The following is a 24519-nucleotide window of genomic DNA, read 5'->3' as shown; positions in this document are numbered from 1 at the left end:
ACAGGGAGTCCACAAATACCTACTGAATTCATTTAAAAGAAGTACCCTTACTTACAGCAAAATAGAGAAATTCATATACTCTCTGAAGATACCTGAGTAATTTTCTCCAACCACCCATCAGATGTTCAGTTTCCTTTACGATAGGCACTCCAAGCAGGCCACTGAATGTTCCCTAGTTCCACGGCATATGATTTATGAGGAAATCTCCTATTGCTTGTTTAAAACTGAGTCCTTTCAAAGTGTTTGAGGGCTTTCAAAAAATAGTTGATTCTCTAAATTACCACTCTTTGCATGGCCCACAGGCCAATATAGCGTAACAGATGTTCAAAAACAAAGAAGAAATTTTATCTTACCAGCAAGCACACATAACCAAGAGGCCTAACCATCTGTCTTCTACTGTCTCTATCTTTGCATAATTGACTTGCTCCGAAGGTCACATCAGAGAACTGGTTTCAGTCAATAATTATAATTGACATTGAATGTTATTTATCATTTAATTTTGAGCTGTTCAAGTTAAATATGCCTAAAATCATAATAGTAATACCCACTTATTGGATGTTTATAGTGAACCAAACAGGAGTTATATGTGGAACTTTATGTTTGTTGTCTTACTTAGTTTACAGATACCTATGAGGTAGCGATTGCTGTCCTCATTTTGCTGTTAAGAAACCTGATACTCAGGGACATTTTTTGAAATGACCAAGCTGGAATATGTAACAGGGCTGTCTCAGTCAGGAGTCTGGCTTATTCTGCAATATTTGACAGATTATGGATTGCTAATTAAAATTGTCTTTATTATTATTTTTGGTGTCCATCATGGCCATCTAACATTTCTATTTTGTTCTTCCTGTATCCTACACACGTGTGTTTGTCCAAACGAATGGCATTTAGGCTCTTGGCAAGAAGGGGTTGTACATAATTCTCTTTATTCACTATTTTGGCAAAGGTGATTAGGATTTTATTAAAGGCATTTTGACAACTATGAAAATATATATACCCTTGCAAAATAATTTCTTCTTCTGGAAACATATGTATAGTTAAAAAAAAAAGAACCACAGGCTTTATCTCCAAGACAAAATGAACTGAATACTGATATGCTGCTGTAAATAAGAACACAGGCCTATGGAACCAGACAACTTTGGGAAGTTAACCGCTAACTTCAGTTTTTGAATCTGTACACTGGAATAAACAATAGCATTGTCTTAATTTCTTGGGTTATCCTACAAATTACCACAAACTAGGTGGCTTAAAACAACCTATGTTTATTCTCTTACAGTTCTGGAAGCTGAAAGTCTCAAATCCAGGTGTTAGCAGAGCCAGTTCTCTCTTTGAAAGTTCAGGGGAAAATCTATTCCATGCCTTTCTCTCATCTCCTTTGTTGCTGGAAATCTTGGTGTTCCTTGGCTTGTAGATGCATCTCTCCAATCTCTGTCTCCATCATCACATGGCATTCTTCCTGTGTGTCTGTCTCTACATCTCTTCTCCTCTTCTACTAAGGACACCAGTCACGTTGGATTAGAGCCCCCCTCAATCCAGTATGACCTCATCTTACCTTGATTACATCTGCAAAGACCCTACTTCCAAATAAGGTCTCCTTCACAGGTACTGGGGGTTAGGAGTAGTTGGGGGGGGGGACACAGTTGAACTCATAGCAAGCACCTCTGATGTAAAATTGTAATATTTAAATTTGATAGTGCCTATCAAGCCTTCAGTAAATAATAGGCATTCAATAAAGTTAAGGGATGTTATGATTGATAATACTATAGTTGGCTTTGAGAACTCAGATAAATTATTCAGCCTCTCTTGAGTCAGTTTCCTTGTCTATAAAAAAATGGAGATAATAATGTTTATTTCAAAGAGCTGTTGAGAGAATTGAATGTCATACTTCAATACTGGCCCTGGTAATTCAGGGTTAACTCTCCTCTTTCTCCAAGAGATAGCATTGATGAGGTGAGCAGGAACTGTCTCAGGAGTCCAGTGTCATCAAATACAACATATTTCAAGGAAAAAAGAGCAAGGGTCAAAATAGGTTGACAGAAGACATTGAGGAGGGCAGCTCCGCTCCTTTTCCAGGTAGCGGTGGTGGCAGCTGCAGCCGTGAGTTTGGTCTTCCCCTGCCTAAGGAAGAAGGTGTTGGAGGAAGCACATCATTCCCCATTGTCCTCCTTTCCGTGATAGTGATTTTGGGGACACCTGGGCAGAAAGAGTCTGACTGAGTGAAGTGAGCCTGAGCATATCTATTCCTCTGTGGTATTTTACTCCTTATTCACCCCACCCTTGAAAAAGTCACCAGAATAATGAGTGTGCTGGTTCATGTGATTTAGCTGGATTTAGATGTGGCTCTCTTGGTCTTTTACAAGCTGTTGACACCGGTGATGTGACTCTATTAAACTAAACCTCAAGGGAGAGCAGAGGGAAGAGATGGGATACACAGTGGACTTGATGTTTCTCTCCTTCCTGTTTGAGGACTTTGTCTTATTAAAGATCCAAGTATTAGTTAGGGTAATGCTAGCATTGGAACTAATAAACCCCCATAACATTGAGGCTTATCCCAATATTATATTTCATGTTCAAGCAATACCAGAAACTGTATTTCTGTGCAATGAATAATTTCCTCCTCTTGGTAATTCAGTGACCAAGGTTTCCTACCTCTGGGGGCTCCCCTATCCCATAGGACTTACGGACCTGAAGCCTTGGAAGCATCTGAGTTATGCCATGGAAGGAAAAAGAGAGAATAGGGAATCACCCACCTGCTTCTTGAAGGCTTTGGCCAAGAAGAACTATTCATGGCACATGACCAGAGCTAGATGCAGATGAGGCTGAGTAATGTGTTCTTGGCTGGACAGACACATTCTAGCAACAACTCTACTCCATGGAAGGGAGAACAACAAATTTTGGTGACAGCAGCTATTTCTATCATAATCCTTTCTCTCGTGAATCTTCTTTCTTGCCACTTTCATTGTCTCTTTTTCTTAAGCTACAAATATGCCCATTCAGCTATTTTGAGCTTATATTCAGGTAAGGTGCTAAGTCCCGGGAATATTCCTTTGCCTTTTTTCTCCATCCCACATTTTAGTTATCTCCAGTGGATTCCCTCTTTCTTTACAGCCTCCTGGCAAATGAGTCTAGTTTCCAGAACTTCAGCCACTGCCTCTGCAGGATGAAATATCAGACTCCTACCCCCTCAGGAGCCCTATCCCAGACATTCTATCTATCAGGCAACTCCTTGAATTGGTATATGGCACATTTATCTCAAACTGTCCTATCTAAACCCTGTATTTCTCTCTCTGATCTTTAAGGCCATTCCTCATTCCTCTGTGCATTTGAACTGCTGTGCCAAGTGCTCCTTTTCCTGATTTCCATTTTTTCTTAAATTATGTCCATTTAAAAACAAAGATAAAGAAAATGGAGAGAAGAGTGCATGTGTATAGTTTCCATGAGAAAGGAAAGAGGAGAGAAGAGGCAGGCAAGAAAGCAAACATTAGGTCAGAAAGTATCTGGTATCAGCAACAAGGTGATACCCCAAGCTTCTCAGATCAGCCTGGCACAGGGGTGGGGCTGATTCAAACTTATTTGAATACAGAGCCGGAACCAAGGGCCACTGTCCAGCTGGCCATCAGTGTGGAAGTTAAGAGGAGTTTATGGTTCTGGAAGAAACTGTCATTTTTAATATGCATATATTTGAAGTAATACAAGAGTATTATAAACGTTTAAGGTATTATTTAACCTATTTCTTTCATATTCTGAGAGTCACACGTATTTTGAGAAGCAGTTATTTTTTCTTTTCTTTTTTTTTTTAACTTTATGTATTGTATTTATTTATTTTTGGCTGTGTTGGGTCTTCATTGCTGCACTCGGGCTTTCTCTAGTTGCACCGAGCGGGGGCTACTCTTAGTTGCGGTGAGCAGCGTCTTACAGTGGTGGTTTCTCTTGTTGAGGAGCACGGGCTCTAGGCGCACGGGCTTTAGTAGTTGCAGCACGCAGGCTCAGTAGTTGTGGCTTGCGGGCTCTAGAGCACAGGCTCAGTAGTGTGGCACACAAGCTTCGTTGCTCCACGGCATGTGGGATCTTCCCGGACCAGGGATCAAACCTGTGTCCCCTGCATTAGCAAGCAGATTCTTAACCACTGTGCCACCAGGGAAGCCTGAGAAGCAGATATTTTTCATATTGACATACCCAGAACATACAAAAACAAAACATTAAACCTGACATTTAGCTAGATGACTCTTATTTTCACAAATTCATACAATCTTCATGGTTCAATCCAACACTCACACACAAATACACACAAGTGTGTGCACACATACCCACATACACACAAATGACTAAATGTCTACTTTAAACCTTAGAAAATTATTTGAATACAGAATGCTGCAGTGATTCTACTACCTAATTTTAGTATTTTACTTATTTTAAAATATTTCCTATGGTACAGATCTGATTTATTTGTGTGAATATTTTTCATCTTTTAATTTAAATATCTGGGTAACCATCAGTGGAGCTGCCTGTTTCAATGAAAATTATTCAGGTTTTACTTTATTTCTCAAATCAGATGCTTAAAAGCCAGGAGAGTTTCAATCTTTTCTGATGCTATATTATCTATCTGATTCATTTTGTTACTGACTACTCTTTTGATAGATAAAAATACAGCTAGCCTATTAGTTAACTGCAAGTCCCAAGAAAAGGATAAGTAACACATGAGTAGTCTCTACCAACACCTCAGCATGGCGTTTAACAGCTGCCAAAAGTACTGTATAATCTTTTGGAAGGCTTAATTGTTCCCTATTGCACTTTTCAAAAGAGAAGAGTAGTTATTAATCCTGGTGTTCGCACAAAATTTTCACAGTAGATCTTCATTGAATAAATAGTGCTGTTTCCTATAAAGATTTTGGTTTTATATAACACTTAACTGTTCAAGGTTAAACAAATAGTAATGTGCTAGCAAAGAGAAAAACTGTATTTGGTAAAGAAAACCACATTTTAGCTGTATTAAACTGTACATTTAAGTGGTGGTTTTGAGGAAAGAAAATAGAAGTGTCTTTCTGGAGACCATGGAGTTCTCCTTTTTTTATACAGTGAGGTTTCTTCCCCGCTTTTCTTTCTCTCTTAAAAGAAAATTCTTATAATAGTTCAATTAATCATGTTTTATCTTTCTAAAGTGTGTTATTACTCAAATGCGTGGGAGAAGCTGGCTCTCAGCAAAATGTAACAGACTGTATAGCAGACTTTTTCTTTTCAATCATTGGCCCCTTAGAATCCTATTTACATCTTTTAGAACAATTAGTTATCTAGCTAATATTTTGTTTCCAACAGAATGACTCCCAGGCACTGTCATAATTAATTTTAACTTTTGGGGGACTTAACGATTCATTCATTTATCCAATTCCAAAGTAAGTATGAGGTGGCATTATAAAAGATATATGCATTTAGAACATTAAAATGGAAATAAGATGATTAAAACAATATAAAGGGAAAGAGAAATAATGGTACTAAAATTCTAAACTCACAGTTTTTTGTAAGATTAAAAAAAGTAACTATAAGTAATGAAATAACTGTCACTTTTTAAACAAAAAAGATATGAAACCTTTTGATTTCTCAAGAGAGATCCATTTTTTTCCAGAAATGAATTATAAATATGTATATATAATGCAAATATTTGCAAAAATGACATTAAACAACATAAACATTGCATTTAGTTTTATGAAGAAAGAATGCAAAAACATGCCTCTTGTATCAATCCAGAATGAAAGCTTAACGCTTGACTATGAAATGCTAATGAAGTAAAAATATTTTAATAAGAGGCCTAACCTGATGGGTCTTGAAAAGTGGCTTATTTTAATCTAACTTGATGAGCAATATGGGTAAAGATACTCAGAGGAATAGACATCTACAGACTTAGCACATCCAATTATCTTCTTATAATGTGATTTGTCCCAGCCACCAATGTGACACAAATTTAAGGAGAAACAGTTCAAGTCTGGGCAAAGTTGGGATTGTGTGAGGTCTGTGTGGACTGAATGGAGATAAACATAATATGAATAAGATATGCAGAGAGCAAAGTAAACATTCTGTTGTAGAAAAAGGCATCCTAACTTGCCTAACAAGGAACCAACTCAATTCTGATAGGAATAAGCTCCCATGGTGATATGTGTAGACCCATCCTCAATATCTTAGACCTTTCTGACTGAGATTCTATAATTCTTTTTTTAAAAGTTTTTATTTTGAACAATTTAAACATATTGTAAAAATAGAGAGAATAGTATATGCCCATCACCCAGTTTCACTAAAAATCAACATACATCTAACACTGCATATAACCAGACTTTCTCTCACCTTTCCCTTCCCTCACTCTGGATTTTATTGGAGCCCACCTCAAATATTATAGCATTTCATCCACAAATATTTTATTATGTATCTCTAAAAGGTTAAGACAATTTTTAAAACGTGAGCACAACATCATTATCACATCTAAAAACAATACTCGTCAACAATTTCTGCGATAGCTTGTCTCCAAGATGGCCACAGTTAATTCCTTCTTTCCACATGCATGCCATTCCCCTATCAAAATGTAAAGACTAATTCTCTACTTTTTTGAATCTATGCTAGGCTATGACTGTTTTGGCCAGTAGTATATGACAGGAGTAATGCTATACTACTTCTACTCCTTGACTTTAAGAGGACTAGATATTTCTACTTCTCTCTTGGGAGTACTAAACATCCACATAAGACATCTTACTACCCTGTTAGCTAAAAAAAAAAAAAACCATATGGAGAAGCTCCAAGGAAAGGAAAGACCATATGGAGAAACCATATATATGTAAATATAATTATTATATTATTTATATTACATTACATTATATATCTTATATTATATTATATTATATTATATTATATTATTATATTATATTATATTATATTATATTACATTACATTACATTATAGAGAGAGAAACCCATTTGTTCCAGCATCTTGAGTGAACCATGCCTTCGAACTGTTCACACCAAGGTACTGGACATGTGAGAGAATCCTTCCTGGATTCTCCACACAAGCTCAGCCACCAACTGATTGTGACTGAGAGACCCCAACTGACACTATGTGGAACAGAAGAATGGCCCAGCCAAGACCTGCTTAAACTTTTCATCCATATAATCATGAATAATAAAATAACTATTGTTTTAAGCCATTATGTGTTAGCTAATTTATTCTAAGGAGAAGATAACTGAAACAATACCTTAATATTATCAACATCCAGGCAGTGTTCAAATTTCTCCAATTGGTTCATATATGTTTTGGTTATATTTGGTTCGTTAGATTCAAGATTTAAACAAGTAACTCAAGAACACTAAAAAATAATGAAATTACTTTATGTAAATATTTCCCATTTTATCGGCTACTTTTATGGAAAATATCTGATGTGATATGGTAGCTCTGTATAGATAGGTTATTTGAGCAAAGATTACTGTCCCCATCACACAGATGATAAGAAAAAGATCTGAAGAGATTAAATGATTTACCAGAAAAATTGTATCCAGAATTTAAACCCAGCTTTTCAAATTTAAAATTTAGGACGCTTTCCCTTATTCCAAACCTGGTTGAGCCTTCAAAGATTGTAATTACCATGATTGGCTCTAATAAGACTCATTATTGGAACCATAAAGAAACAAATGCTTCTCCACTCCTCATTCTTACACCCGGAGATGAATTTATTTCTGAAATGTGTCCTTCCTCTCTGTCTCTGCCACCCGATTCCTAGTACAGGATTTCCTGATCTCTCCTCATTTACCTATGTTTCTTAGTACCAAAGTCTTAAGTGATCTCTAAGCCTCTGGTCCTACCCCTCTTTGCTTTCTCCTCCATTCCACTGCCAGATGCATTTATTTGCAACTAAACTTGGCCACCTCAACCTCCTTGCCTAGTAAACTTTAACAATTCTCAAACCAACAACCACAGAAAGGAATATTCTCAAATGTCCATGAGTGCTCCTGGAAAATCTTAAAAATTCCTCTCTCTTGGTAAAACTTAAAACAGTACAATAATCTTCTGAATCAATAAGCTAATCACTTAATAACAGAGTACTGCCATCTACCTGATTTCAGTGCCTATGATAGCATGTGGATTTACGAGAGTTCATGATACCAAAGCATGCTGTATAAATGTTTTTGAAGTCATTTGGCTAATAAAATTCATGACAGAATTGAGTGATCATATAACACAGGTATAGCCATGAAGAAGCTTAAGAACCTATATCATAAGGTTTATTACCATACCAGTTACTAAAAATGCATTGTCAAAACACACTCCACTGTTGTATGTACCAAATTTCAGTGGTTCAGGATCGATAGGTATGTTGGAAGTTAACAAATGAACTACATTTCTGATCCCAGTTCCAGACATAATTTGATTAGATAACTACTTAATATAGAATTCAATAATGCCTCAAAGTTAAAGTCAACTCCAAGTAAATAAAAAACTTTTAGAGTATCAAGTAGCACCATTTAAATGGGCTTTCGAAGCCTAATAGGAGCATAATTTGGATTAAAGATTAGATTAGATTATCCTAATACAGCAATAAAATCTTTGAAGTTTGTAATTCTATTTTGACTACTTTTTGCAAAAAAAAAAAAAAAAGCGTTGAGGTTAGAAGAGAGAAAATTATTTTACCTAATAGATCAAACCACACATAATAGCCAAAGTTCAACCATTTTTGACCTACAGATATGTCAAATATTGAATTAGTGATGGTGGTATGAATTCACTGGTTTTGTAAATATTTTTGTAAATCATTTGTTTTCATTATTTGTCCTTGTATTAGTTCACTAGGGCCATCGTAACAAAATACCACAAAATGGGTAGCTTAAAACAATGAAAACTTATTCTCTCACAATTCTGGAGCACAGGAGTCCAAAGTCACGGTATTGGCAAGGTTGGTTCCTTCTGGAGTTTCCTGGGGAGAATTTGTTTCATACTTCTCTTCTAGGCTCTGGGGGCTGCCAGCAATCCTTGATGTTCCTTGGCTTGCATCTGCATTTGCCTTCATTCTCCCTGTTTGTCTTTGTGGCATTCTCCCTGTGTGTCTTCGTGTCTCTGTATCCAAATTTCCCTTTTTTTATAAGGACTCCAGTTATTGCATCAGGGCCCACCCCAAGCCACTAGAACCTCATTTTTATTTGATTACATCTACAAAGGTGTTATTTCCAAATAAAGTCACATTCACAGGGATTAGGACTTCAACGTATCTTTGAAGTCCACAATTCAGCACACAAGAGTCATAGTAAGAGGTGTAAGCTTGAAAAGTTTCAACCTAGTCTTATTTTTGTACATATTTACTTACCACTATAAATAAGAATAATATAATCATCATTGGAGTTCTGCCCTAAGTATCTTTCCCTTCAAAAGGAGTCTGTATTTTATTCAAACATGAGCAACGCTGTCATTTTCTTCCTCGTCTCTCTGCCAATAGACAATAAACTCTGTGATTTCAGGGCCAGTGTCTTCCCAGTTTTTCAGTCTCCACTCTTAGCACAACAGTCTTCTGACTGTTAAATGAATGTTTGCATATGTGGGATGGAAAGAGTTCCACCCAGAGTTTTTACTTCTCAAGGGTAACTTCAAGGTGCTGGATGTATTCTAAGTTATACTTCTGCTAAAACAAGTGTTCAAATAGTCCCATATGAGAGATAGGTATCAGAAGTATGAAACTTAATCAGGAAGCAAGCTCAGACAATATCCTCATATTTAGAAATAATTTTTTTTGTTCTCTTTGGATGATTATATACTCTTTTTTTTTTTAATGAGAGAAATTTGTGACTTCAGGGATTTGGGAAGATCTCAAAAATTTAGTCATGTTGCCAGAGTACACTGAGTACATAGAGAATAGGAGAAGGAACTGAAAGATAGAATGGGTCCATATTTTAGATGACTTTGAGAGCCAAAATAAGGTTTCGGATTTTACTTTCTACATACTGAGTAGTCCCCGATTTTTGAGAAAGGAACGTTACATAATGACATCTTATAAGATGGTCCATTCCTTCCAAACCAAAATATCATACATTGGTTTCTATATTAAGCATAGAAGCATATTAAGGATAGAGTTCTATCAATCTGCACTTATCAGTTGATGGATTATCCAAACATTATTCTTATTTGGATATTGGGAGTTAGATATAGATACAGATATAGATATAGATCTTGGATTCTAAGGATTTTTAGTATTTCATAAACAGTGAAGTCACTTATTTAGTATTTCATAAACAGTGAAGTCACTTATTTTCCAGAGTTCTCTTTGACTAATAATTCCTGTTATTTCTCACAACTTAAAATAATATTCCTTTTCCACCATATAATTGTAGTTCAAATTTACTCTGGGCTTTACTCTCAATTCTTTATTATTTTATTCAAAGCTGATTAAATCAGTTTAGCTGTTATCTAAAAATAGCTTTCTCTATTTTAACTGAACTAAGGTTATATCTAAAAGTCATGTTTTACTTCATTTGGGGTTATTTAACTTCTCAAGTTCTTTTTAAGATAAGAACGGTAACTCGTATGTGAAAAAGCGTATGGTATATGGCAATGAAAATGAGACTTAAAATTGAAATTTTCTGTGATAATTTATTATTATAATCAAGTTAAAATCTACATGGAAATTTTCTACTGGGTAGTGTCACAATTCAAGTTTAGCTCTTATTTTTTCAGATAAACTAAAACTCTAAAAGGTGAATTATTTTAGTCTACCCAATACTTTATTAAGTAGAATAAATCTTAGAGTTTAAGTACCCCTTGATGGCTAAGAATCTTGCAGCCTCTCCAGATCAGTATTCTGAATATTTCCTTGCACCATTCTTTCCACATGGTTCTTTAAATGTTATGAAGGAGTTCAGGTGAAAGTATATTTGTCCCAGGAGATAAAATACTCCTTCAACCTTTTAGGAAAAACTCTCCTTTGTGTTTATTTTAATCCCATGTCCCTTTTTTTCTAATGTTAAAAACAGATTTGCAGTTGGGAAATTTTAATTAAAGATTTGAATGAGTTGAGTTTAATTTATCAAAGTTTAATTATAAATTAAATATATGCAAATTAAATATGACCATGAATCCAAGTAGACTGTTTCTAATCATTACAGCCAATCCTTTCTTAGGTTTGAAAACAATTATTCATGTATTAAACTGATTTTATGATTTTCTACAAACTGCTATGTATTTTTATTTCTGAGTAGTAGTATGTTCCAAAGGAATCAGTAACCCATTCCTTAGTATCTCAGTGACAATATTCACTATTTTTTAGTGAAAATTATATTTATCAAGAAATACCAATGAGGTTTTCTGGGGTCAAATATACTGGATGGTAGGGGCTTATATGGATTCCTTTAAATGTACATACTTCACAATTCCATGATTTTTTCTAGAAGATTTTGCTGTATAATTACCTTAATATTTTTATAGATTTGGAGATTAAATAATCACATTTTTAGGTAGTGTATGATTCTCTTTTCTGTATTCAGGTTCTCTCGTTAGGAGCAGACGTCCTACCAGAATATAAACTGCAAACACCACGCATCAACAAGTTTACAATATTGCACTACAGTCCTTTCAAGGCCGTCTGGGATTGGCTTATTCTGCTGTTGGTCATATACACAGCTATATTCACTCCCTACTCTGCAGCCTTTCTCCTCAATGACAGAGAAGAACAGAAAAGACGAGAATGTGGCTATTCCTGCAGCCCTTTGAATGTGGTAGACTTGATTGTGGATATTATGTTTATCATAGATATTCTAATAAACTTCAGAACAACATATGTAAATCAAAATGAAGAAGTGGTAAGTGATCCAGCCAAAATAGCAATACACTACTTCAAAGGCTGGTTCCTGATTGACATGGTTGCAGCAATTCCTTTTGACTTGCTGATTTTTGGATCTGGTTCTGATGAGGTAAGAGCTGCTTAAGAATCTTATTTTCTGAAAGATTGAAGTTATAAAAGTGAAGCTTTTGCTTTAAGCAAAAAAAGCGGTTGCTTTACAAACTTTCTATATCACACAGATAAAATTCATTTTCAATTGGAAATGCTATAAAATGAAATGGAACATTTTTGCCATTGCAAATGATTCACAATTCTTTCTATTTTTGCTAAGAAATGGTAAAGACTATTTATCTTTTAAACAACAAATTAAACTTTGAGACAAGTGTTTCATAGCACATAGCACATTCCCAGAATGTATAATTTCTACATATTAACTTTATGGATATAAAGCTGTCAAAGATGAAGATGCCTCTTTCTTTCTTAACTCATAATTGTGGTTTGCAAGAGCAGGGACTTGTTTTATGTTCAAATTATGTGTAAGAGGCATCTTCTGAAATGTTTTATTCAAAACTCTCTCTTAAATAATACCTAGGTTGGGGGCTTCCCTGGTGGCGCAGTGGTTGAGAGTCCGCCTGCCGATGCAGGGGACAGGGGTTCGTGCCCCGGTCCGGGAAGATCCCACATGCCGCGGAGTGGCTGGGCCTGTGAGCCATGGCTGCTGAACCTGTGCGTCCGGAGCCTGTGCTCCGCAGCGGGAGAGGCCACAACAGTGAGAGGCCCACGTACCGCAAAAATAATAATAATAATAATAATAATAATAATAATAATAATAATAATAATAATACCTAGGTTGGAAAATACTCCTTGTGTCCCCACTATCTTATAAAGTTGGAAATTTAAAAAAAATATTATTTCACCCTATTATTTTTTATTTAAATATTTACTTATTTATTTGGCTGTGCCGGGTCTTAGTTGCAGCATGAGGGATCTTCGTTGCCACACACGGGATCTTAGTTGTGGCATGTGAACTCTAAGTTGCGGCGTGTGGGATCTAGTTCCCTGACCAGGGATTGAACCTGGGCCCCCTGTATTGGGAGCACAGAGTCTTAGCCACTGGACCATCAGGAAAGTCCCCTAAAGTTGGAAACTTTAAGGAAATCTGAGAAGTGGATGTGTATTTTCTGGATAGAAAGTCCATATTTTTAATCAGATTCTTCTCAAAGGGTTCTTTGATCTAAAACAAGTTCCGTTCTCCTAAAATCTCGTCCAATTTATTGCACTAATTTTTTGTAAATAAATTTCCTGGATTCTATAACAAAGTTTTACAGAAGGTGTGAGAGTAGATCTAAGGGATTAGATTGAGAAAGATAACCTGGGTGTGTTGAATTTTTTAAATTCAGGGTCAGAAATTCCCTGGGGGTCCAGTGGTTAGGACTCTGTGCTTTCACTGCCCTGGTCCTGGGTTCAATCCTTGGTCAGGAACTAAGATCCTACAAACCATGCAGCGTAGCCAAAAAAAAAAAAAGAACTAAAATTCAGCGTCCTTTTCTACCTAAGAATCAGTCAGTACCTCACCATCGTTTTGGTTTTTTTTCAAGAGGAGATCAAATATCATGAATGCCCTCTGCAGATGGTTGCTCCCTGACCAATTAGCACTTGAGGACAAGAGAATCCTCCTCAGCCAAGGGAAACAGTAGGTTTAGAAGTAAATTCTCTCCCACAGAACATGCCCATCAAACTGTGGATGAATTAAGAGCAGGGTAATGGAACAATATATTCTTCCTGGATTCTACAAACCTTAGACAAAGTCTCAAACTTGACTTTCCACATCTATAAGGATGATAATATTACTTTCCCTGCTTAAGTTTTTTTTTCTTAATTTGAGACTCTAATGAGATAATATATATAAAACTCTAGCAAAATACTCAAAAAAAGTCAGCTGCTGTTAAACTAGTTGAACTCTTAATGTTAGACATTCCTAACTTTGGTTTTTAATTAAAAGGCAAGAAATTGAAATACTTCTTTATCAATATTTATCTTTATGAGTTTCTTACAATGGGTGAATCCATGTAATTACACCAAATAATTTCTTATTGATAAATAGAGTAAAACCTCACTTTCAAATTTTAAAATATATACACCAACAGCAAATTAAATTTCAGCTTAGTGAAATGAAAGAATGGGTAAACAATAAATAGGCAAACAAGATTGTTAGGGGAGGTTGATTTACCAATGATATTTAATCAATAGCAATCAAACAAGTGAGTATTAGAATATGCTAATTATTCTAAGATGCAGCACTTGATCAGTTTAATTTCAGTTACTATATCATCACTTGAAAATAAAAATTTATTAAAATATGTAATTCAAGTAATCACTGTTTCAGACAGAACTTCAAGTGAGCTGAAACAAGAGAAAATTTATGTGATTCACATTAATATAGGATGAAATAGTCTTGGGGAAAAATGGTGTCTGGATCATCTTTCTCATGTAGCATAAAGGAAAAGATGAAGTTTGCCTCAAGTAAAGCAATTCCAGTTATTCACTCTTATATGTATAATTTCTCGGATTCCTCCCTGTTTCCAAAGCTGCTCCTCTCTCTTTTGAAATGTCATATGATATGGGAAGGATCCTGGCTTTGGAGTCAGACACACCTGGGTTTGATTCACCTTTGTGCCTCTTACTTGCTGTATTTAAGCAAGATATTTAATTCATTTAGGACTTTATTTCTTTTCTGTAAAATGGTGAGAGGTAGGTTCTTGTGATTTCTAAAACTAAAGCAGCATATATGAAGAGACTAGACCAGTAGCAGGTAGGTAGTACTTGTTTACCAAAGGTTACTTCTTTTCTCCTTCCCATCCCTTTGGATTAAAGTCCCTGTTTCTTAATGAAGTCTTCCTTTAAAAACGTACATGTTACCACATTAATCCATAAATATCTAAATTATTCAACAAGATTTACCGAGTAGATTTATTGAGATTTATTGATAGACATTATCGTATAGTAGTTATTAGATTAGCTAGTTGAAGCTAGGAATCCTGAAGAAAGAGACAGAAAGGAAATGTTTTGAGGACAGTTTTTGTCTTGCAAAGCACAGGAATTTGGGGTATGTGGTAAGGGGAAGTAGGTCTGCATCAAGGATAGCAAGTTGAGGGGTGGGTCTGGAAGGAGCATAAAGAATCAACGATGAAACTTACTGGTGGATGAACCTGGGGCTACTTTTATCCAACTACAGCAACTGTTTACTTAAAATTCTGAAATATGCTAACCCAAATAAAGGGGGAGGGGGGTAGGTTGGGGGGCAAAAAGAGCTTTTGCTTCCTTTGACTCAGTATTAAAAGTGGACCAACCTGCCCAAAATGACAGGTCTGAGAAGTTTGATGGATGTCTTGTGTTTCTTGTAGATTGGCCCTTAGGGCTCCAAAAGACCATGACAATTTATGGCTTAGGATTCACTCACTGACCCAAAAGATGTTCCTTCTCTCTGGCACACATTTCTTACCAACTGTTCTCCATGTGCTGGGACTCTTCTACCTCTACATCAGTGTTAAATAAAAGTCATAGATAATATAGCTTTCTTACATACATAATTTCACAAATATAATATATAATGCTCACCCTTAATATAAAGGAAAAACAAAAGAAATGTTCATAATAAAATACCTAGTAGAATATGTAAATGCTTCAGGCATATCTGCATAAAAAGATATAATGAAGTTATCAGATGCTTGTACCTACTGATAATGAGAAAGTCCATATTTAAACAATAAATTCAATATTAAATGGGATATTGTTAGTTTTCTTTATATTTGCATTTTAATAAAGGGTTGCATAGATATGTGTGTGCTTATAAATGTACTGATATATATGTGTATACATGCATTTATACAGATAGATATGTTTGTATGTATATGTTAATATTTAGATACCTAGAAACACTGTGACTGTGATAACTACAAATGTTTACTGATATAGCTGTGCTGTATACCATATAGTATACAAATACCACAAGACCTGTTGTCATTGAAAATGAATAGTGGCAGTAACTGGGCTTGCCTATGTCATTAATACTAATATCTTCCTGATGCTAATGCCATCTGGACAGACCAAGGAAAAGATTCTCTATTTCTTAATTTTTGCATCATCAAGCATCATGCCATCCATAGCAAATTACCTCAATATCATTTATGCAAAGGAACAATATTATTGGTTCAGTCTCCAGAAAGTCAACTTTTCATTATCTGCCTCAAATTTTTCCATAGTTTGCTTCTCTGTGGCAAATTTTACTTTCAGTGATATTAGTAGTTAGAATCTAGAGCTCCCTGTTTAGTTACATGCTTCATTAAACTCTTCCTCCCCTGAAAATTAGTAGTATTCTTTTGATTAATTACTTGCTTTGTTGACCGCTTTCCTTTCACACTTCACTGCTATTTTTCATGAATTCTGAATGCAGGCAAGACCTTTGACAGAAAGTTCTAATAGAAAAGAGGAGTTTCAGCTCATATTGATATGTTTGCTTCATTAGTCTGATACATGAATCATGGAATGGATACAAGGAAAAACGTAGCAGGCCTCTGTATAGAAACTCTGATCACCTTGTCAGGATTCTTTCTGAACCTGATCTCTACAATAGTTGTCATTAGTTTGTTGGAAATGAATTTCTAAATCATTAGACATACTCATGTTCAAAGTTAAATGACAAAGAACATTTTGAAGACCTGCATGCATATATGTGTCTACACATAAAGTCTCTTATTAGATAGTTCTTGGGAATTAAGACAGAAGTTTCCATTGGCTTGTATTTGAGGCTACTGGTCATGTCTCCAAAAATCTGTGCCATGACAAGTAAAGACACACAGGATCCACAATGGAATAATTTTTGAACTAAGGAAATATAAGTGTATTCCATCAAAAAATTTTGCCTCAAGTTCATCACTTATCCATTATTTACATGTGATCCACTGACAAAATTTGCTAAAGATGGCATAAGATACAATTTTTGGTTAAATGTTTCCAGAACAAGTCAAATTCCAATTTTAAAAATATAACATAACATTCATAATTGTTTATTTACTGTAACATTTGCCTAATACTATCTAGAATCATTTGATAACCAGTTTTCCATGTTACTATAACTAAAGAGAAAGAGGTCAAATTGCAGCAAAATAGAATGTTAATTACAAAACAAAATAAAGATAAAAGTGTCTTGACAGTAAAAGCTATTAAATAATGGAGGTTGTAAAATCTTTAGTTATTATTTTTAAAATATTTATTTATTTATTTATTTATTTATTTGGCTGTATCAGGTCTTAGGTCTTTGTAGCGGCATGCAGGATCTTTTTGTTGTGGCGCGCGGGCTCTAGAGCTTGCGGGCTCAGCAGTTGTGGTGCGCGGGCTTAGTTGCCCTGTGGCATGTGGGATCTTAGTTCTCCTGCCAGGGATCGAACCCACGTCCCTACATTGGAAAGTGGATTCTTAACCACTGGACCACCAGGGAAGTCCCTAAAGTCTTTTTTTTTTTTTGCGTTACGCGGGCCTCTCACTGTTGTGGTCTCTCCCGTTGCGGAGCACAGGCTCCAGACGCGCAGGCTCAGCAGCCATGGCTCACGGGCCCAGCTGCTCTGCGGCATGTGGAATCTTTCCGGACCAGGGCACGAACCCGTGTCCCCTGCATCCACAGGCGAACTCTCAACCACTGCGCCACCAGGGAAGCCCAAAATCTTCTTTTTAAAAGCCCATTTGTGGAGGAATTTGTGAGGTTTGGTATGGATTAAGAAAGGCTAAGCTACGTGTCCCCCCCCCACAAGGTTTTTTACACACCTAAAATATAGCTCTTTGATTGCAGTAGTGAATGTGTTTTAGAAATATTGAAATAGTGTGACTCAAGCTGAACAAAACAAATAGAAACTAGTTTCAATATTATTGAGTTTTATTGGGCAGTTTATTGAACGATGAATACAAGTACCAGAACTTAGAGGGAATAGAAATGAAATCTAAAATAAAACATGAGTGTGGGGCTTCCCTGGTGGCGCAGTGGTTGAGAGTCCGCCTGCCGATGCAGGGGACATGGGTTCATGCCCCGGTCTGGGAAGATCCCACATGCTGCGGAGCGGCTGGGCCCATGAGCCATGGCCACTGAGCCTGCGCGTCTGGAGCCTGCACTCTGCAATGGGAGAGGCCACAACAGTGAGAGGCCCGCGTACAGCAAAAAAAAAAAAAAAAAAAAAACATGAGTGTGGAGTTATGAAATGTATTACTCACTAAGTGTTTCCTTTTCCCCATTTGTATCCAAATATTACTTGACACAGAGGACAGAATGATGGATTAATTAGAAAGTTTCAATGACAATTCATCCCAACAACCTGTAGGCAAAACCAAAGATCACATACTTATATTTCCTCATTTATAAAAGAATAATTCTATGCACTTACTATAGGGAAAGATTTTAGAGAGTAAACCTCTGAAATAAAGCATTTTAAATGTAAGATATTTGAAAATGCTTACTAAAAAGAAAGAATTATTTTTCAAATTTTTTTGAAAAATTCTTGAGCATGAGATTTTCTCTTATTGATGATGCTTTCTCAGTTTAACTGTAACCAAACTTATTCTTAAGTAGAGAGTTGTTTAATACTGATAAGAAATCACCTATTCTAATTTCAGCTCTTCAAAAAGAATTCCACTTACATTAAGAGAGAATGCCTGAACTATTATGAATTGTCTAGTAAAAAAAAGAAAAATCACATAGTTTTCTTGAGTCTGGGTCTAGTATCTAACCTACTGACAAAATTGTAGTTGTTTAGAGTATATATTTTTAATATAAAGTTCAGTTAAGAAAGTCATACTTAATAAAGGAAACTAACTTTTACCTCAATATAAAAAAAGTAACTAGGGCTTTAGTGAACTGTGGATGTGGGTACATTTTTAAAAAATGGAAATTCGATGATATTCATCAGCTACTCAGAAATTTGGATAGTTAAATTTTCAGAGGAAGAATCATTTTACATTTTTTGAAAATTCTGACAAAATGAAAATCTTAAGTAGGCCTTCTTTACTGTGGCATTCAGGAAAAAAGAGTTTGAAATGTCATTCAGTCAGAGTGAAGGAGTTGAATTTTGAGATGGCATGGGCACTGATGAGGTGGAGAGTTGACCTATTAGAGTTTATTATTATCTCCTTTGCTATATATTCATGGACAGGACTGGAAAACAGTTGACCTTGTTTCAATCTACTGCAAGATAGTTAACCGTTTTCTAGATCTTATTTATTATCATGATGTCTTTATATTTCATAATAATGATTACACTTACCTCCAGTGAGCTTTTATGCCTTTTCAATCTCTACCAACAGTAACAATAAAGACAATATTTGTCTACCAGTGAAAAGTTCAAGAAATACCGCCTAAGAGAAACTTCTTTACCTCTACAATTTAAAAGTTGTTGTCATTAGTTTAAGGATAGTTTTATTTCTATTTCCAAAAAATGAAAAAAAAAATGAAGGTAGATTTTCATATGTCTCGATATTACATGAAATTAGATATACTGTGAGATAACCATGAATTCTGAAGATATTCTAATCAGCCAACAACTATAATTATAAGGTAGTTGTTGGTCCCATTTTTGACTTTCAGATAATACAAAGATAGTAGCTCGTTGAAGTAAACTATGGAGACTAACAGTCTCCAACAAATCTGAAAGAGGAGATGGATAATTTTTTAGTCTACTTTTTCTGAGATTTTGGTGCAATCACTTCTCTCTATTGTGTAATCTGGGGCAAAATGCCATAAATCTTTAAAGAGACATTTAAAGAAGAAGAAGAAAGAGTTGTTGCAAGCCTAAGTGTCATCTACAAGATGTGCTGTACACAACTGTAGCTAAGGAAGAATGCCCAGGCATGTTAGCAGCATCTTGATAACAATAGAAAAAAGCCCAAGTCATTTGTTACATTGTCAAACTAGCATATGTAGTTATGCTTGGGTACACGTTACAGAATCACAAGAGAATAGCTTTGACTGTTGAGGTCAATATTCATTCATCCTTATGATGCAGCTGAAAGTAATCTCTCCCCCCGACCCTTACACTCTCCCTCTCCCTTTTCTTTTCCATCTCCCCCTCCTTCTGCAGTTATTTTGTGTCAGCTGGCTTGAGAGTTCAACATGTACCTTATTTCTTAAACTTTTTTGGTCCAGAAAAGAGGTCATTTGTGTGTTATTATATATTATATTTATTCATCTTACTGTCATCTAGGCTTCACCTCATTCTGACATAACTCTAGAAGAAACACCAGAGGTTTCTTTGGGGGGAAAGCAAAAAGAAGGGAAGTGGCATATACAGCAGATTTGATTCCTTTTCTTTTCATAACATCATTTTACTCTATCATCTTTGCAGCCAGAAGAGTCATTAGTACTTCTTATCACAATATGTTATTAAAACAGCTCATTTGTTTTGAAGCATTTCTCTTCGTTAACCAAATACCTTTAGAAATGTCATTATATGTGATTTATTTTGAGGTTCAGAAATATTGTTCCAACGAAAGGCAGTTTTGATAATAAATCAAATAATAATAACCCTCAAATATTTCTGACTTCTCAACACAAGTAAATAGATAACAAAGCTAGGAGGAAAAATAAACATGCACACTTAAGCTGTGAAATGTAGAAATGGAGTTACGCTGAACCAGGGTGATTTCTGTTACTAGAGTCTGAGTAGTCAATGAATCTAGATGACGTTCTTGTCTTTAAAAATCCCTGCAATTTCCATAGGGGGCTGAATGACCAGTGTCCAAAAGCCTCCATTTGAAATTCCATATACCAAAGTAACACGTTTGGAAAATATGTAGCTCTGTCAACCCATTAATATAAATATAATATAAATATAAATATAAAGTTTCTGCTTAGTGATGGAAGCAAAAGTGTGTGGGATATTCAAATAAAAACACAGTTAAAATTTACTGGGTATTACCTACAACCCTAGAAGGGGTTATTATTATGCCCATTTACAGATGAAGAAATTGACACTTAGAGATTAATACTTTGTCCAAGGTGACACACTGGTATGGAAGCAGAATTTCAGACCTAAGTTTGTTCTGAAGTTCTAACTCATAACTGCTAAGCTGAAACACTGACAATACAAATAGTGGAAATTTGACATCTCTCCCAGGAAAACACTTCATACTCACTTAAACTCACCATTCATTCTTTGAAGAGATATAATTTTAAATTTGTGATGAAGAAAACACTGTTTCCCTTATTGCACCCTGAAAAATAGTAACTCAGCTTTGGAAACAGAGAAGACTCACCTCTCCACCCATCCCTAAATGAGCAAAGACCAGAATCCAATTGTGATAAGAACATCTCAACTACACAAGCTCCTCTCATCTCTAGAGGATTCGAATACTAACTGAAAAGAAGTCAGGGGAGACTGAGAAATCTTCCCTTCCCTTGTGACCACTCTGGCACAAGAAAAAAAATCTATAACACTTATTATAGAATGTTAATGAAAATATTTTCTTGATATTTAGAGCTCTTTTTCCACCAAGTCAATATGAAGAAATAGGGTGATAGTTATACCACATGCTATTTCATTAATTGAAATATGTGTTCTTAACACAGATGGATGTACTTTGAGAAATAAACAACAATAAACACATAAAATGTCTCAATAATTGATTGGTAAACACCATGTAACTCTGGAATAATTATATGCCCTGTGAATTATATAGTACTTATAGTTGACATTATTTAGGAAACCCAAGAAATGAATTTGTAATTTGTACTTATCAGATTTCAAATCCAAACAACCAGTTAAGTATCCTGTTATTATATACAAGTGTCCTATCATGAGATACCTGGTCAGTAATAATCGTGCAATTAGTTACACATATCATACCCCAAAGCAAAACACATAATATCATTGGGATATCAAGAAACAATTTATCAGTTCAACACATTTAGGAAGAAAAAATGAATTTAAATATAGTACTTCATGCATGCATGCAGTCATCCAATAAGTTTGCCAGTTGCCTTCTTGACTGGCTCCTTCGCATTATTCAAACCCTTCTAAACTCTAATGTCAGCCCCCCAGCAAGATTCTCTTTGGTCTTCCTTTCTAAAGTGGTCCCCATCCCAACCCAAGCCCCTGAATATCCTCTATCATATCACTCTGTTTTACTATCATCATCACACTTTTCACTCTCTGAAATGATCTTATTATTTGTTTATTTTAAAAATATGTATCTCTTTCCAACAGACAGTAGCCCTTGTTTCACTTCATAAGACACTTTGTCTAGTAAATAAATGTCTTTTTCTATTATAAAAGTAACCATGACTGTTTGTTCAATACTATGACCCCAGTGTGTGGCCCTTGGTAGGCCCACCAGTAACACTCTGGAATGTTTGTCGGTGAATGAATGATTTACTGAGTATTCATTATGTGCCAGGCATGTGGTTAAAGCATGAAATGAAGAAGATAGAGTCTCTGTCCCATAAGTTTTACATGCCAAGATACTGAATTAATGTACTACAAACTTTCAAAGTACTTTCCAAAGCAGGTGTAAAATTAAAAAAAAAAAAAAACTAACCTTAATACTTAATTCAAATACATAGTCATCTTCAGTGCTACCATATTGTTGTAACCTGTTTCTACTTACTTTGCTTCACAGGAACATACACTGGATTGTTTACCAACTGTTTCTGACCATGCACATTTATTTCCACAGACAACAACATTAATTGGTCTTTTGAAGACAGCTCGACTCCTTCGTCTTGTGAGAGTGGCCCGAAAACTTGATCGATATTCAGAATATGGGGCTGCTGTTCTAATGCTCTTAATGTGCATATTTGCCCTGATTGCTCACTGGCTGGCTTGCATTTGGTATGCGATTGGGAACGTAGAAAGACCCTACCTGACTGACAAAATCGGATGGTTGGATTCCTTAGGACAACAAATTGGGAAACGTTACAATGACAGTGACTCAAGTTCTGGGCCATCCATTAAAGACAAATATGTCACAGCACTTTATTTTACCTTCAGCAGTTTAACGAGTGTAGGATTTGGGAATGTGTCGCCTAACACCAATTCGGAGAAAATCTTTTCAATTTGTGTCATGTTGATTGGCTGTAAGTAGATTTCTCTTTTGTTATCTATTAGGATAAAATAATATCAGAAAATTGATATCTCTAGAACATTCAGAATAAGGCAAAGAAAAAAATTATAGAAAGTTGTAGAAATAATAGGATTAAATATACGGGTATTATATTCTATCAGATCTGATTCTCTTTGTGAAGGGGAGACACCAAAGGTCTTTCATGACCTCAGGAGTATAAAACTGGAATGGCATGGATCTTGGGATTCAGGAACTGAGAATTGCAGTTCACGTTTACTGATGTAAAAACATGTCTGTAATTTACTACCAACGGTTATTTTCTGTTTCAAGCTGAGGCCAGATTAGAATGGGAAAAACTAGCCTACATTTACGTATCTATAGATATAGATATATAAATATCACCCTACTAATTATAATGTAAGCTAACCTTTCATATATATATGTATATATATGCACATACATACAGGTACATCTATATTTTCCCCCTGTCATTGACTAAAAATTCCTTTCCCTGTGACATTATGTCAAGGACCTAAGTGACTGCACTTTACCCTACAATGGGTAATGATATGAGCATCATTTATAAGGTATAATCTTTGGAATAAGAAAAAAATTCTGTGTAAAACTAAAGATGCTTTAATATTAATATTTTTTTTTAAATCACACTGTGGAACCACTAAAGATAACCTTGCTGATAGCAGACAGCAGTTGACAAAAGCATGATGGATTTTTAAAGCTTGAAAAAGAGCATCATACTTACATTGCTTACAAATTTGAAAGTAGATCCAGAGAGTTAATTTTTAAATGTTAACATGTTGTCTAATAAAATGTGCTTAGATAAGCTTTATTTATGAAACTTAAATAGATTCACCCAGTTTATTGTTCACTGTATTTAACACTTACTTTTCATATATGTGTCTTGGTGTTTTTATTTTAGTAAGATTGTATAGGCAGATAACATTCTATTTAAATAACTCAAGATATTCTGCAAATTCAGACTAAGTCTTGCCACAAACACAAAAGTAGAATTGCACTCAGAAGGAAATGGAAGTGAGACCCACTTAAAAAATATATAAAAATTCATTCCAGAGAGACTGAATCTTTCAGAACAAACACAGTCCCACTCTGTGATTGAAACTGCTAGTTAATACGTTGTAGTGGTTATCAATTTCAGTGGCATTGGTAACAAAAAAAGAGAAGAAAAAAGTCTGTTTTTAATTATTTATACACCCGTATAGAAAAAAAAAAATATATATATATATATATATACTCTTTTTAAAGAAAACAGAACTTGCATCTTGAAACTTAGAATTTGCAAGGAAGAATTTTTTAAGTGCATTGAAGTTTAACGTGTTCACCACTTAGGAATCCTTACCACTTGTGAGGATTAAGTGAAATACATAGTACTGTTTATCATGTGAATTATTTTAAATTAAAGAGAACTCAGTTCTTTACTTGCTCTATACCCAATCTCTAATCCTTAAATCAAGAAATTATTGGCAGTTTTTATTCTTCCTTTATTCCTGTCTTTTTCCTTCTTTCTTTCCTTCCTTCCTTCCTTCCTCCCTCCCTTTCTTCCTTCCTTCTTTCCTTCCTTTCTGTCTTTCTGCCTTCTTTTTTAAATG

At 35.2% G+C, this 24519-nt stretch overlaps 1 protein-coding gene across 6 annotated transcripts in view; it reads left to right on the top strand.

The window, feature by feature from the left end:
- KCNH7 (potassium voltage-gated channel subfamily H member 7) overlaps positions 1–24519 on the top strand; it is a 453243-nt gene that overhangs the window by 373974 nt on the left and 54750 nt on the right. For 5 of the 6 annotated variants that reach the window (XM_060106825.1, XM_060106826.1, XM_060106827.1 and 2 more), the window contains 2 exons: positions 11499–11924; positions 22508–22907. In XM_060106825.1, the coding sequence (XP_059962808.1) occupies positions 11499–11924; positions 22508–22907 (826 nt within the window). The remainder of the gene's footprint in view (positions 1–11498; positions 11925–22507; positions 22908–24519) is intronic. The other variant, XM_060106828.1, reaches the window with a different exon arrangement.

This window comes from Mesoplodon densirostris, chromosome 8 (assembly GCF_025265405.1).
Source record: "Mesoplodon densirostris isolate mMesDen1 chromosome 8, mMesDen1 primary haplotype, whole genome shotgun sequence".
Taxonomy (NCBI): Eukaryota; Metazoa; Chordata; class Mammalia; order Artiodactyla; family Ziphiidae; genus Mesoplodon; species Mesoplodon densirostris.
Note: the sequence above shows the minus strand (reverse complement) of the source record. Positions and strands in the feature narration are given on the sequence as shown.